Raw genomic sequence first — 16,641 nt, 5'->3', positions numbered from 1 at the left:
ATGCAACAATACAGAGGTGGCTATTTCAGGTCACTACTGTTCTCTGTGAGCACAGGAGCTCCCTGACCCTTTACGTCCATCGCTGCTCGCAGACTGGCCAGACGCTGGGCGAGGGCCCATTGGGGTTTGATTACCGTAGGCCAAGGTGGCGTGGGCTGTTCAGTCACAGTCACTTTCTCACTAGAAGGGAAGACTGTGCATGTCACCAACACTACATGGTACAGCTACACTTGCTGAAAACTGCATAATTACATTTAAAAGTTAGAGAAACCAAAATTTCTATATCCTTAGTCAGAAAGGTGACAGTTGAAGCTATAGTTTAATACAGCTCAAGTAATTCACCTTCAGATGAGATCATCCCCATTCTATATCAATACCACCTTCCCCCTTCACAGCATTCCAGTCTGGCCTTTACCAAGCTTCGCAGGCGTTTACCGATGGCAGATTGTTCATCAGCAAGTGACTTGTGCAAACTCCACCCATGCAGACCAAAATCACCCTGCACCCAGCTTTTGTCACTGAATGGGTGCAGAATTAGGCCCTAACTGTAAAGATCAGATCCTGCTTTCTACTGAGAAGATCACTCAAGCAATGACCTCAATGTTTTGATATATATAACATTACATTGTTTTCAATATTATGTGTCTTTTGGCAATACTGACATTTTGATGTGAGATTGTATCACGGTATAACTGTCTTCCAGCATCACACTAATTGCTTAACATTGTAGAAATGTGAGCTATAGGACACTCCCTGTCCAGCCCAGAAAACACAACTGGAGGTAGGTACCACTCATTGCCAGAACATAAAAGATTATCTACCAACACGTGACATTTCATAACGGATGTAATAGTTTCAATGCTGACTATTTCCCAGCACAACTGATCTGGCAAGGAGAAACTCACATTAGTGAAATAAGGCTTTCTAACTAGTCTCTTTCACTGTCATTTTTTACTCTGAGAGGTCAGCCCTCAGAAGAAAAAGTAAAATACAAGGAACTGTTAACCACCAATACATCTTTCTGTTTTCTTGATAAAACATTACTCAGAAGGCTGGAATAACTAAAAATGTATTGCCTCTTGGAGGTTCAAAGGCTCTTAAGTTCTTGTAAAGTTCTTTGAAGTGCTAATCGCTTGCTCACTACAAGAGATCTATGTGGAGTTTGTGCTATTACCAGTAAGCAAGAGACTGTACACCTATATTTTCTAAGTAACACATTCAGCTCCAAATACAGTACCAACCTAGCAACGTACTCGCATGCCTTAATGATACGGAGTCAGCAATCATCTTCATTATGCTAAAAGATACAGAATGATTCGTTGATTCTCTCGCATCATGGCTAAGAAGAAACTGCTTTTTTCATGGCCAGAATACAGGCAAGGAAGAATCTGACACTGGTTGTGGTGGCAAAAGCACTGGTGTCACTATAGTGGAAAAAACCATCTCTGCTGCCAGTCTCCCAATATACCCATTTCATCACACTGATGACAGAACAACTTTCTTTGTGTCTTTACACTTTTGGCTACTGCAAGACGTTCTGATCTCCTGGGAGTAATTCAGATGTCTAAACATAGGTGCCTACATACTCCATGTTACCTGTGACATCCATGATGGTTTGGCACAAATGTGAGAGAGTCTATGGTGACTCATGCCTTTGTTTTCACAGCAGCTGGAAGTTAAGAGATCTAAAATGGCACTAAACGGCTCTGTACTAAAACCACTTTCATCCTGACTGTAGCTTTCTGTTTATTGCAAAACAAGAAACTTACTCCCTGGGCCTATTTGTTGAATTTAAATTAATCTGGGTCTGGTGGGGAAATCTCTCTAATTTCCACCTCTTGCCCCCAATTCTTCACTATTTTCTTCTCTTTAACCTGTCATGTGCACTCTGCTGCCCTAACAGACTTCAAACATGCAGCATGGTGCTGGTCCATTCTGCTGCTGTTACAGCCAGTGTAACAGCCTCAAACAAGAGCCTTGCACCATGTTTTTGTGAGTAAAAACACACTTAAATGGTGCAGCTTACTTGAAAGCTTCATGGCCTTTCATCCCTAGTCAGTTGCCATTTTTCAGTATGTTGTTTTCAAGACTAGGAGGCACCTACAGTCGATTTTATCCAATTCATAAGGCACTGTTTTCAAGCTCCTATTTTTCTATTGCAAACTACACCTATTTATACCAGCTAATTTATACCATCTGATCTATAAAAGATGCAGCCGCCAACATATCATGCCCCCTTCCTAGAAGGGCAAAAACTCTTTCTGGCTCACTTAAGACAGAGAATGAGATTTGCTCAATATGAATATTTATATTATTAAAAAACAACATGCAAGTATGACAAATACATTACAAAATGTGCTTGTTTAAACAATATGTCTCACTGAGTATCAGAGCACATATTTGGTAGTACAAGTAGGAAGTTTTTCCCTTAAGACACAGAGTATGCTCTACGAGTGTGCTGTGCACTGATCACATAATAGAATAAGAAGATGGTATGAAAGGGAAAGTGACATCACCAATTTTATTTTAAAAATAAGGTATTAGAATATACGCATAAGTATTCTTTATGTTGCGTTTACAAGGCTGAAGGAAAGTACATCAACAGCAGAATGCTATGCATGTTTAGGTTGTCTCCAAATACACCACTTTCATGTGAATTACAGGCACTCGCAGAGTTCTTCTGTTTGTCTAACAACTGCTGTGGGAAGGGGACCGCAACAGTATCATAGATGATGACTTCTCTGCTGGACCATACCTACAATACCTTTATATCCCTGGCATTGTATTTACCATATTCCTTCTCACATCAGCATTCATAATGACGAAATCAAAGTCTCAGTGGAAAAGAGAATGGAAACAAAATAATTAATACTGATGGGAAATAGACTTGTCAGTTAAGTTCTATTCTCAGTATCATAAAACCCTTTCAAAGCACAGCTGTCATAGCAAGACAAGATTTTTTTCTTCATTTATTCATGAGATCTGCCATCCTGAATTAGACCATTGAGTCATTAAGTTTAGTAGCCCATCTCTGACAATCACGAACATCAGTAGGCATCCACGTATGTTCTCAAAAGTTGGAAGTCTGTAGTTTAGTTGGCGAAGTTGAGGAGGAAAACAGAAAAGCCTATAAAAATATATAGACAATGCACTCCGCACCACAATTTCACATGCACATAGATAGGCAAATCTGAGCAAGGGAAACTGATGTTAAGAGTGAAGAAATCTCAAAGAATCAGGTTTCTTTGGATAGCACACAAGGAGGAGAATATTCTTCTGTCAAGGGGAAAGTCTAGAAAACAGATTTATAATCACATTGTAGTTTTGTTAACCCTGACTGTCACTCATAAAGGCTGGTCTGTTATGGTGCAGCTGCCTGGTGCAGTATGCAGTCCATGCATTCTTAACAGTACTACAGTATGTAACTGCCATACATAGAAGTTAATGTGCAGAAATGTAGTGTAATTCTGTGAGATACTGACAATTCATCTGAAACCTTTCACTGAGAAATAGTTCTAGGCTGTCACTTCACCCCACTTCCACAGTTCAAAAAACACAGAGCTGAGGAGAAGAGATTCAGTATAATGCTGGCTCAGAAATAACATACTATAATATACTAAAATGCTATATGGTCAGGTTAAGTTTCGACTGTTCAGGTCTAGTGTAGTGTAACAAAACCACCCAAGGATTTTATGTAAGCCTTTCTAGATTCTGAAGACATTGTGTAGACCAGCTGTCAACTACAAACTGAATGGTGTGGAGAGTTGCTTAACAAGGACAGCTGTTTCCAAAGTGGAGGGGATGAATACGAAGGAATGAAGCAAGGTGGGCACTCCCGGGCTCAAAAGAGGGAGAAAAGAGAAAAATGATTCAGTTGTGTTGGGCAGACATAGGGAAGTTCTAGAATAAATGCAATAAAGAAAAATAATTTCTGGATTCCAGGGTTTGACAAGAAGCAAAAGCGAACCAGCAGTTACACTCAATGATGGCAGTTGCACGGTTCTGGGAAGAAGAGAGACACTCTTAGGGAAAGACACACAGGATATGGCACAGTTACTTAATTGTAGAAAAAAAAACTGTAAAGAAGAGGAAAAAAAAATCTATATTCATATCGAAGTTAAAAAAAATATTACAGGGATTGGAATTCAATTACATGCCCAGGATCCTAATGAGAAATTCTTTGTTTATAATTACCGACTCTTCTCGTTCCACCTACGGCTTAAGGAATACAGGTTATAAAACAAAATAGTTTGCATCCAATAATCATGTATTTAGATTAACTTACATAGACAATGAAAGATTTAAAACTTGCTTGTGCAAACAGTGGTATGCACATAACTAATCTTTACAATTCCTTCTAGAAGCAATGGTTTCCATAGCCTGCAAAAGATAACGAGATTGACATGATCTTGGCTCCTTAATTACATCAGAGTGGGATTTTCTACTCCTAATGCTTAAGTGCATGTCAATACCAAGACAGATTGCAATATGCACATTACTATGCCAAGAAACCACTTTAAAATTATTCAATGTAATCTGTTAATAATTGAGTAACTTCTGGTAGAGAATTATTAAAAACAACATGAATTCATCACTCTGAAAAAAAGAATTAATAAAAACCAAAAGGTATATAAAGTCCCAAGATCTAAGCAACCTCACACTGCAAATAATTGATCTTCTGTATTCTAAGGTAAGTATCTTAAAATCCTTGTAGTGTACAGAACACTGGATTGCTTTCTAAAACGTGTTCCTTTCATCTATAATGCTTATTTTGTTTTCCTTTTGAGAACCTCTGTTTTTAATCCACCCAGTTCTCCTCTCCTAGCAAAAATGATATCCTAATGTACATATTAAAACTGATGTGCATCACTGTTCCAGACAGGATTCACTAACTGGAGATCTATTTGCTACAGGGGTAGGAAAAGCAGGAGGAGGAGGAGAGTGCAGAAATAAGAGAGTTGCTATGCCAACCTACAAATGCTAATGGCATGACAAATACAAAAAGGTCACAGTGGGAAAAAAAAAGATAAAGAGAAAGAAAGAAAAGCCCAGATCAAAAAGTATGTGTATTTTATTTAATAAACAATGCAGCTACTGTATTTTAATTCCTTCAAAACTATGCTGTTTAAAATGAAAAAAATTGTAGCACAGTAGCACACTGCAAAACAGGTTGTCTTTGTCCTTCTTTTGATTTAGCTCTTAAATGCCTTGTTCTTTATCGTCCATATCGTAAAGATGGTGTTTTAAGAAAAAGTTACGTATGAATGCTGAATGGATTTGCCTGCAAGTAGATCACCTGACAATTAGGGCCAGTATTTCAATACAGAGTAACAAACAAGTATAATAAAGAAAATGAGTTAAAAGTGCATCAGGACTAGGTCTACATTGATTAGATCGCACAACAAAAGATATTTTCGTCTTTTGGAGACAGAATTCTGTAACAAACTCAAACTCATCTCTTCAACATAAAACTGTAAATAAGAATTTTTAAGAAATATTTTAGAAGGACTTTCAGCTGATTTTCAAATCTGCTGGGGTCTGCTTGGTTTAAACAAAAAAACCCACCCACCAAGCCCCCCCACCCCCCAAAAAAAACACCACAAATTCCCACCTGTTCTGAATGTTCTTGCTATAGTCTTCCAAGGTTTGTTATGGCAGATACTAGTAATGACTCCTACACTCAAATATAAGAGGATATGCATGCAATACAGTCTTTTACATCAAACTCCTGCAACAGAAACTGTTTATGACAGAATTCAAACCCACCCAAAATACAGAATGGGTTTTCTTTCTCACTTGAAATACGGTTCCAATCTGGTTGAAATACCAACCATTTTAAATTACTATTTTCTTTGTCTTTCTCGTACTCCAAAGGACAGTACTAACAGCATGCCAATGACATTTCCTGGGTCTAACTCGTGTCTCCACCAGTGCAAAGGCAACAATACAGGAATGCAGATGGACTACCTGTGGAATAAGAGCATCCTCACAAAGCCCATGGGAGAAGAGAGGAAGGCTGGGCCACAGCACACGCTGAAAGCTTCAAATACATAAAGTGCCCTAACCTATTTATCATTAACTTTCTGAGTGGGTAACAGGCAGAATACAGAAAACACAAAAATTTTACAGTATAACTTGAGTTCTCTAGCACAGAATTGCAGATCCAAGATAAAGTTTTACATAAGCTTTGGCTGAGCATTCAAAGAGAAATGAGTTGCTCAACCTTTTGAAGTTCACCCATTGCTAATTAAAGAACTGCCAAGGCTTTACTAACAATTAAAAACTTGTCTTTAAAATCCCCAAAGAGGAAAACGCAAACAGCTGTTTTAATTAGCATAACAGCAGATACTAATTAGCTTCTGTAACTGAGTATGCTGGTCCTTTAAGGACAGGACCAGTTTCAGCCCAAGTTTGTTACCTATTTAAATTACAAGTAGAAGGACTGGAGTCAGATGCAGCAGAAAAAGCTTCTAACTTATGAAAGCAAAACTCCCTAAATTCAAGTACACAAAAATGAGATTTTTATTTCCAATACTTTTATGCTTATTTGTCTTCTAGTTTCTGATCTTTCTGGAACTGAGATGTGTACAGACATTTGAGTAGGGACTGAGGGCTATTTGAAATGTCTTGTGATGATCCCTTGGGGATGATAATTGTGATACTTTCATGTTCTGGGCAAATGGCCACTGTGTCTGGACAGAGTAATATGTGCATATCCGCACAGCAACCCATGGAAATCAGGTTGCACCAAGCCTCCTGTGAAAGCACTGGTCATTTGGGTAGCTGATGTAGAGTTGCTCTAACAGAGCACATGTTCTCCCAGCTTGTCAGGAATGGTTCTGAAGAACTAAGAAAAACTCAGATGAAGGAGAAGGGAAGTGAGAGAACAGAAGAGGCTGCAATTACTGCTTTGCTGTGTTTAGAGTACAGATCCTTGGAATTGGCAGATGTGCTCTTACAAGACAAAAAATACGCATACTGGAATTTCCAACAATCAGTTTTAAGGTTAAAAAAATATAAGCCACGTCCTGTAAGAGCTATGCTGCCTACAATTAAGTCTACATCTAGTAATTATGGTATTACTGGGGTCAGTTACCATAGACATGATATTGATGATAAACAGAATATTGCTACAAGTAGAAGATACAACATAAACTACAAAAGTGAAATGTAATGCAAGAGTTTAAAAGTCAGTTTATTTGTGCTCTCTACACAGAGTGCAAGAATAACTGAGGATATAGGTATGAAATGATGACGCCATAAAACACGTAACTAAAAAACATTATATCAAATAATTTTGATAGCTATATATGTGCTTGACCACCAGGCACTGGTCAAAACTTTCTTCCGCATATCTGGAAGGCACTTGCCCTCAGAAATTGTGTTTGGACACTAAGACCGTTGTGCTGATATTCCAACACTGTAGGACAGGACAGGTCAACAGCTGTAACTGGAGGATGACAATTGCTGCTGCTTTACCATTCCATGTGCTCTGCACATTCTACATTCAGTGAAGACAGTTACCAAGGGCAGTCAGTGAGTAAACAACACCCTTCAAAAATCAATCTGGGATTCTGATTAATGAATGCAATTTTAACTAAAACCAAAACCATTTATTCGTAAACATAAGGACTATGATGATAAAATACTTTCATAAAATATAGAGATACCTATCACTATACCCCTCTACAAGCAAGACTATTTATCTTTTTTCTCTGAAATCTCAAGCAATATCATGGGATTCAGCTAACCACGAATAAAGCTAGTCACTCAGGAATTTGTATTTCTATCTGTGTTTTTGCTTTTCATTACATATTTTAACATCTCAGCTCTGCCTGCTAACTGGTTTCTGAATAATTTTTTGCCTCTGTATAGTATTTCAACATCTCTTTTTCAAAACCGTATGAGAACATCATATTCTCTTTCCCTTTGAGATGATGACTTTGAAGTGGTAAAGGAGAAAAAAAAAATCCACAAACACTGTGCTATATGAGGCTCCTTAGAGTAAAATATCGAATTCATAGAAGTTAAGCAAAGCTAAATAAGATGAAGATATAACCTCAGCCTGCATGCATGGTCTGTTCTGGATGTTTTCTGCTTTCTCTTCAAATTAATATTCCTTTGTCTACCGATTAAACTATTAGAAATATTTTTTTCAGCATGATGAGAGAGTATGTCACAGCAGAACTATAGTTTCTATAATTTAATTTGTTCTGTGTATTAAGGTATATAATGTGCATTCACATTCAGGATTTGCTAACTATTTTTCCAGTGATAACATATACAAAGCTCAAATGTTTTCTCTGTTGCTGTGTTTTTGTTCTTCCCAGCTTAAAATGCAAATGAGACATTTGGTTGAGACACTCCTGTTTTTCCAGTGAACAGAAGATGTGGCACTGTGCAAGCATTGTTCCTTTTGGGCCCCACCCCGCTCATGCAGAGGGTTCGAACGGGTTCAGTGAAATAATAAAGATATTTCTGGAGAGGGACCTTCTCTGAAAATGCTTTTTAATGACATTTTAGTTGCTGAGGTGACCAGGCTTAACTGGCCTCAGGACAGACTAGGATCTTGTCCTTTACTAGCAGAACATTTTTGTTCTTTTATCACAGAAACAACTCTATGAGTTTTCACTTCTAAATGATACTATACTGATTAAAGCCATTCACTTTTTTATTCCTCAAGTAGAACACCACCTGTCAAAACTCCACAATAAAGCTGCTTAAATGGAGTCTTATTAAAAATCTTGTCACTAAGAACAGATTTATGATGACAAAATCAATCTCTGCTGAGAAGCACCTAACAATTCCTAATGCACTTCAGTTCTTGCAGCTTGAACCTTAACTACCAGAAAGGCTAAAATAAAGGAAGTACATCAAGTGATATCCTTTTTGGATAGGTCAATATTTCAATTTTGGAAAAAACACCCCAACAGAAAAATATGATATAAAAATGTTGCCTGAACACTCAATAAAATATTATAAATCATCAGTACAAGGTTACAGTACGAGTTCATTGAGTTACACTTTATTAAACAAAAATGTGAATGAAGGCTTAAAGCTGAGGTCCCTCCAAGTTCTGTTTTTTATTCTACGACTTCCAAGTTGCATGTGTGTAAGCTTTTCCAAACTCCAAGTCAAGATTTGTTTTACTTAAGTAAACGTGTACTGCTTGTACACATACTTCCAGTAACTACTACTAAAAACTTTTCCTGCTGTACACTGGTTTGTGTTCCTCACAGAGAAAACATCACCTATGAAAAAAACCCCAGTGCTAACAGAAGAAGTCTTACTTACGAGTACTTTGTCAGCAGATCCAAATCATTATGCATGTTGATTGGATATGTCTCACTGAGATGAAACAGCTTCTCTAAGGCCTCATAAATGAAAATGATGCAGATAAGAGAAGCAAAAGCTTCTTCAGTAAACCGGGTAATGTAGCAGACTAGGGAGCTTGCATCAGTTGCAACAAGGATGATGCACAGGATTGCAGTCCACAGTCCAATGCTAGCTCTCAGAGAAAGGTACGACAACCCATACTCCCTAAAAAAATTCAAAAAAAATTAAACACAGTTAATCTTCCATCCATCCACAGTAAATGGAGAAGAGGCAGCTCCAAAATTTCCTTTGCCTAGAGATGTGCGATTCTGTGGACAGTCTGAATCAGAAATTATTTACCTATTTGTGAACTGAAGATACTGTCAAATCACCTTTTGATCTGAGCTCTCCTCCCAGTTAACAGGACACAAAGAGATCTGGCTCTACTAAAGCGAGTGAGCAGCTGTGAGATTAGTCACACACACGAGGTGTATAAGGTCCACCCACTTTTTATCCCATATCCTGCCTTGTGAACAGCCAACACCTGCCATTTCTTCTTAAGCTGCAAGAGTAGATATAATAACAACTTTCATCAAAATCCTGTATGATTATGCATATGATAATAGAGCTCCAAATACGCTGAGTGACATTATCACAGAGAACTGGGGTGCTAAGCGAGGTCTCATGCTCTATGTCATTCAGGAGATCTTGGTGCAGAAGTCCCTGTCACAGCAACGCGGCAGAAAACCAGAGAGGATCGCAGAGAAGCACGATGGTTGCCAAGAGGCAGCCGTAACTTTTACCCACACTGTGGCAGAGGTATGTCATGTATAGTACGTTAACATAGAAGTGGGGATATGCTGTTCTGGCATGACACTTCACCCTTTATCTGTTCAGGTGCAGGAAGGGCAGGGTCTACATTAGTGACAGCTGAAAGATGGCGCCACTGCCAACACACTTCCTGGGTGAGAGGTAACACCTTTTGCATGAGTTAGGGATGAGATAAACCACAGATTTAAATGTATTGTTTCAGAGTAGAAAATAATACAACAACCACAAAAAAAAAAAAACAAAAACAAAAACAAAACAACCTTCTGAAGTTTGCATTTCCTTCAAAACAAGTGGGGCGTTTTTTAGAAAACAAAAAAACAAAAAACAACAATTAACAGAAACAAATCAACATTTCTGCATTACCATCAAATCACTTGTCTCAGTCACTGCATAATTTTCAGACTCTGAAAGTCTAAGCACGCCAAAACAAACTGTTGATCTTATTCTACAGATGTTGGAACTTTGGGATCAGTGTCTCTACTTTTACCTAACAACACCTGAGGGATGATACATATCATGATCTTCACTTACTTGCAAAATTTGAATAAGATCTTCTCAAACACTAAAACTGGTCCTGTGCTGCCAAGTATAGTGAGAGGCTGTCCACCAAAGAGAGAGTAGGCAATTCCAGTCATGGATGCTCCAAACAGCGATTCTATTGCACTCTGAATATGAACAGAGAGAAGCATCTATAAATTTTCAAACAGGTTCTTTTTGCAATGTCTTAGACTGTAGCCTTCTAAACATTGAAACACCAATATTTAAAGGTGACTCATGCAACAGTAAGAAAATAATAACCGCAAACCTAGGAATGTAAGTTTGTTTTAAAAGTTCAGATTTAACACATACTATACGACCTTCAGTTGCTTCTCCCAGCAGACCACCAAATGTGATGACAGGAGACATGCAAGCACAGTAGAGAAACAAAAATGATGCCAGACACTGCAGACTGAGAGCATCCCTGAAGTCACTCCAGAAAAAGGGAGCTTTTCTTTTTATATCCAAAATCAATCCTCCAAAAAATCTAAAAAAAAAGAAGAGAACAAATTAATAAAAAAGGCATACCAAACTTTGATGCACAGTACTGCTTTAAATATACTGCAGAGAAGCTATTGTTCCTTGATCAAATGATACATACTTTTATGATTCATCCTTCCCAGAAAAAAGTTTCTAGGAACACTGTCTCGATAACTTTAATCAGGAAACTGTGTTTTTAAAACAAACTAATTTGCATGTTGCTTTTATAAAATCTTCATCTAATCATCCAGACCCAAAACTTCTGAACAGTTAGCTCCCATGATAAAAACCTATTATTTACCATGTGAAACAATTCTTTGCACTTGTTTAATCAGAGAGCTACCACAGTGCCCATTTGCCCACACGTCTACATATAGAGCTTCACATTCTTTATTTGAGAACCTGTTCCTACACTTGATGACAGAAATGAATGTAGGCCACAATTTTCCAAGGACAAGAACTGTCATCTTTCGTCATTTACACTATGCTAAATATAATCAAGTATTTAGGAACAGACGCTTCCTTACAACATACCATACTGTTAAAGTAAATATGCCCACAATGCTCTTTTTCTCGCAGGCATCCGATGTATCGGATGTTGCTGAGGTAAAGAGGAATGCAAAGTACCACCATCTCCTACACATTAGAATGATCCTTCGAGCCATCAGTTACCAGGTTCACCGATGAGAGAATGGCTATGGCCAGACTGGTCATCATCTCCTCTGCCCCTCTGTGTACACCAACACTGCAGCTGAATCTTTAGCCTTATACAAGTAGGAATGATATTTGAATATAGAGAGGCAGCAAGGTAAAAGAAGTCTATCGCACAACTACACTGCACTAAGGCAACCACCGACAGCTGATGCATTTACATCACACCATATTGGACAAGAGAACATAAGTATTCCTCAGGGCAAATTCTTCCTTCTGATGTGCGTATATTGCAGCCACCACAGTAATCATAGCCTCATGTACCAGGACATATCATGGTTTACTGAGGTAAAAAAACAAACGTTAGAGCGGCACAACCCAGAAACTTCGACTACAAATAGTTGTAAGCATTTATAACATATGGTACAAGACTATTGCCAATTTTTCCTTTATGCTGTACATCAAGTTTAATAGAGCTCTGACCTTTACAAATAATAGAGAAAGGAGCTTGCAATAAATACGTGAAAACTCAAATTCTCTTGCCCTCTCCCCCTTCTCTGCAATTTAGCATGTCCTTTTCAACTATGTGGTATGCAAATCAGGAAAAATGCCTGAAAAAAATGGTAAGCCAAGCCAGTCATTTGAGAGAAAACCAGACCATTATGATTCCTTTGGAACTGTATTACTTAGGATACTTAAGATTTTGTGTATGCTTTCACTAACTTTCCAGTGCGTTGTAGTTCTGGTCCAGAGTGTCCTCCAGGTTGTTCTGCATCCCCATGGGCTGCAGTTCCATTTGGCACTCCTGGGATCTTACGCTTCTCCTACCAGAAGGAAAAGATACTACTCATGGGTCTTAGCAACCAAAACATAATTTTAGCAGATGAAACAGGCTTTGAGAGTTGAAAGACTAAATGTGTACATTTTATTGTAAGACACTTTAACATAACCTCTTCAAAAGCTGTAGAGGAATTCTATAACAGGAAACTGTAGAAGGAATTGTGGTCTAAGAAATTTAAAAAATTGATCACAGAAAATCTTGTATTAGAAAACATTTTAAAGAGTAGCAAGCCAGGGTGCTTTGATCAATTCCTGTAATAAGCTCAGAACAAAAGCAAACCATGGCTGTTAGGAATAATCAAAGATGCATATGACCAATCATCCCTGAATTTAAGATCTTTAGATACAACTATCTATCTTTGTTCAGGAGAGAAATGTCATCACTATACTGTATGCTTGCAAGACAAGGGTTCTCTTAAAGCAAATTAACAAAAGAAAAAAAACAGCATGCAAAAAAGTCGATATAGTGACTCTGCTAAATGCTAAATTAGCGAGACTGAATTCTACCTAAAATTCTAGCAAAAATTCATCACAACGTTTAAAAGTGCCTGAATTTTACAATGTACAAACCTGAGAGGGAACATTTTTAGGTGGTTCTATTCGAATTGTTGGGTCCCACTCTCCAGGAGGTAGAACAGTAACCTGATCAAGAAACTCATCAATTCCAGACACCAAGTCATTGCGGTCTTTTGCTTTGTAAGCAACATCATGGAACACCTGTGAAAAACAAAGTGTATGTGGGAGGAAAAAGAGGTGGGGAAAGGACTACTCTCACAACATTTTTCACAATGGCCCCCTTCTCTGAAATAAAACGCACTTCATGAAGTTCCCACCAAACAAACAATCTCAACTTCAACTGGCTAGAGTTTCTGGTACATAGTTTTCATAGAAGCTCCAGCTGCTACGGAAAAACAACCTTATGGGTGCTCAATGTTCTAGATATTTTACAGTTTAAAACACAATTAATTCCACTGGTAAGTAACTGTATAAAATGGAATCTTCTCAGTGAAGACATCCTTGCATGTACATACTGTTTCTCGTTTTGTTAATTCCACTGGTAAGTAACTGTGTAAAATGGAATCTTCTCAGTGAAGACATCCTTGCATGTACATACTGTTTCTCGTTTTGTTATCTCCTCAAGGCAGCATAATCTGGGCTGTGACAGGATCATGAAATGAACTAGAATGCTATTTGTGCACCATCAAAATGAGGAGTCACATTTCACCTGGATGATTCTACACTGGAGATTCCCTATTACACCTCTTCAGTCAGCACAAAATGACTAAAACCAAGCCATGAACAAAAATACCTCATCTGTCATTAGTGTTGCAATTGATCTTCCAATCTCATGGTATTGTTGTCCTTTACCCAGTGGTCCAAGAAGAATAAACAAAAATCTGCAAATAAAAGATAAACAAAAATATTGTAAAGGATAGATGGTTGAATGTAACTATAGATACTACAGAAATACTTATTTTAAAATTGGACTAGAAGAACTTTTCAGAAAAATATTATATATAACCTCCTTCAAGATCCTCACACATGCATTTAAACATGAAGCTCTGGTTAGAAAAAAATGTGAAAATAACTTCCAAAAATATACCATAAGCTTCACAGTCAGACTTGATTGAGACTATCAAAACCTCCTTACACAACAAACCTTATCTTACATAATAAATATATGCAATTATAATCTATGTACAGAACACATTAACATTCATAGAATCATAAATGGTTTGGGTTGGAAAGGACATTAAAGATCATCCAGTTCCAACCCCCCTGCAACAGGCAGGGACAACTTCCACTAGACCAGGTTGCTCGAAGTCCCATCCAACCTGGTCTTGGGTTGGGGCAGCCACAGCTTCTCTGGGTAACCTGTTCCAGCGCCTCACCACCCTCACTGTAAAGAATTTCTTTCTTCTATCTATCTAAACCTACCCTCTTCCAGTTTAAAGCCATTATCCCTTATCTTATCACTACACACCCTTGTAAAAAGTCCCTCTATGGCTTCCTTGTAGATGCCCTTCAGGTACCGGAAGGCTGCTAGAAGGTGTCCTCAGAGCCTTCTCTTTTCCAGGCTGAATAGCTCTAACTCTTGCACCCTTTCTTCATAGGAGAGGTGCTCCAGCCCTCTGATAATTTTTGTGGCCTCCTCTGGACCCACTCCAACAGGTCCATGTCTTTCCTCTGCTGAGGGCTCCAGAGCTGGACGCAGGACTCCGGGGGGGGTCTCACCAGAGCAAAGTAACATTAATTTATTTAATTCTGTTAATTCAACAGAATCAACTATCTTATCGTAGTAGTATTATTTCAATAATGAGGAAGGCAAATTTTGCCAAATAAAGTATTTTTTAAGTCATTCTTACTCCCATTAAGGCTCTAGACAGCCTTTACTCCAGGCTTGGGACTAGTAAGGTTCTATAAAATGCAGAGGATAGGTTCAAATGAAATAACTACAGTTCTCAGTTTTGCTAAAATGCAAAAGACAATATTTTACTAACATTATTACTTTTTAAAAAAATAAATATTTTTGCATAAATTCTTAATTATCCTAAATTTTAATTATTTCATTTTCTTTTGGTCAAAAATCAAGAAATCAGTTGTTTTCCTTTTGGTGGGTTTTTTTGTGGGAAGTTGGGGGAGGTTACGAGGAAAGGCTTCATAAGTTTTTTCAAAGCCAGTTCAGTCCTTCAATGTACCTTAGACAGATGCAAAAATTAGAACATACAAAAAACTGTATCCAAAGTAACCACAATTTAATGAAAATTGACTAGGACCAAGGGTCTGATTCTCAGCATTGCATTTCATAGCATAACACCCCTTCCTGAGTGTCACAAACAAGTGGAATACACTACTGCCTTCTGTCAGAATTCTACTCTTACCAGAACCAAGGAGGGAAGGGGAAAGAGAGACAGAATATGTGTACAAACATACGCATAAATACAAAGAGAAGTGACAGACTGCAATAATAGTTAAGTCAGTGAACTCAGATGTGAGAGTTATTTTGGAGTTTTGATCTGAATCAACCCCAGCAGGAAACAATACATCTGCAGATCTATTCAAATGCTTTCCATTTGACTACAAAGTCTATTTTAGACATTTTTTTTTAAAATCCTCATAATTTGTTCTCAGAACCAAAGCACTTCATCAGAAAAAGTTTCAACTTAGAAAAAATTAATCTAATAAAAATTTATGGTTAAAAGTCACATTCACTACCATGCAAGTATCTACAAAGTAACGTTTAGAAGAGCATGATATTTACAATATGTTCTTCACCCATTCATTATCCCTAGTCAAATCAAATCACATAGGGTTTTTTTCCCCCTTTACTCAATTCCTCCTTCATTTTTTTCTTCTGGACATAATTTTGTCACACAAGCAGTTTCTGTTCCAGCTGAAATATTCTAAGAAGCTGAGTATTTCCCCTTAGTATTTCATCTCTAGTATAACCAGTTTGTATAGGATAAACTGTGTATTTTAACCTAACAAGCATAATTTCTATTTCTGCGAAGAATGATTATCTGCCCACACAAACAGCATGTTTCTGAATATACCCATATATCATTTAAAGGATGAGTGGAAAGATGTTTCTCAGAGATGTCTTTGTTAAAGAAAGAACCAAATTTATAACTCAATAAATGACAAAATTGAAGGTAACATCACCCTGTCTCCACAAGGTACTCAGAAAAACATGAAGATAAATAAATCCAACTGTACCTTGTCGGAATCGGAACTTCAGCTAGTCCTGTAAGCAGCACTGCAGGAGATAACCTAACAAAAGCCACAACCGCACGGTCCAGGAACTCTAGTTCACCAACTAAGATGTTTGATGCTTCAGCTCCCGGTGGTATTTTTTTCATGAAGTGTAGGTCAACCTGGGAAAAGTATACTAAATTCCAAAAGCTATTCAAAGAGATTTTTCCCCCGATTTGTTCACAGAGACTTTCTGGTCACTGCACTACAGTCTTTAGTTATTTCAATTATACA

At 37.8% G+C, this 16,641-nt stretch overlaps 1 protein-coding gene across 10 annotated transcripts in view; it reads right to left on the bottom strand.

Moving 5' to 3' along the window:
- Positions 1–16,641, bottom strand: part of SLC4A10 (solute carrier family 4 member 10) — a 178,331-nt gene that overhangs the window by 25,711 nt on the left and 135,979 nt on the right. For all 10 annotated transcript variants that reach the window (XR_012764986.1, XR_012764985.1, XR_012764984.1 and 7 more), the window contains 7 exons: positions 16,372–16,529; positions 13,964–14,051; positions 13,225–13,371; positions 12,538–12,638; positions 10,996–11,170; positions 10,678–10,811; positions 9,295–9,540 (listed from right to left, as the gene is read on the bottom strand). Coding sequence is in view for 7 of the 10 variants with exons in the window: in XM_075429856.1 (XP_075285971.1) it covers positions 9,295–9,540; positions 10,678–10,811; positions 10,996–11,170; positions 12,538–12,638; positions 13,225–13,371; positions 13,964–14,051; positions 16,372–16,529 (1,049 nt within the window). In the remaining 3 variants the exon portion in view is untranslated. The remainder of the gene's footprint in view (positions 1–9,294; positions 9,541–10,677; positions 10,812–10,995; positions 11,171–12,537; positions 12,639–13,224; positions 13,372–13,963; positions 14,052–16,371; positions 16,530–16,641) is intronic.

This window comes from Opisthocomus hoazin, chromosome 9 (assembly GCF_030867145.1).
Source record: "Opisthocomus hoazin isolate bOpiHoa1 chromosome 9, bOpiHoa1.hap1, whole genome shotgun sequence".
NCBI classification, from domain to species: Eukaryota; Metazoa; Chordata; class Aves; order Opisthocomiformes; family Opisthocomidae; genus Opisthocomus; species Opisthocomus hoazin.
Note: the sequence above shows the minus strand (reverse complement) of the source record. Positions and strands in the feature narration are given on the sequence as shown.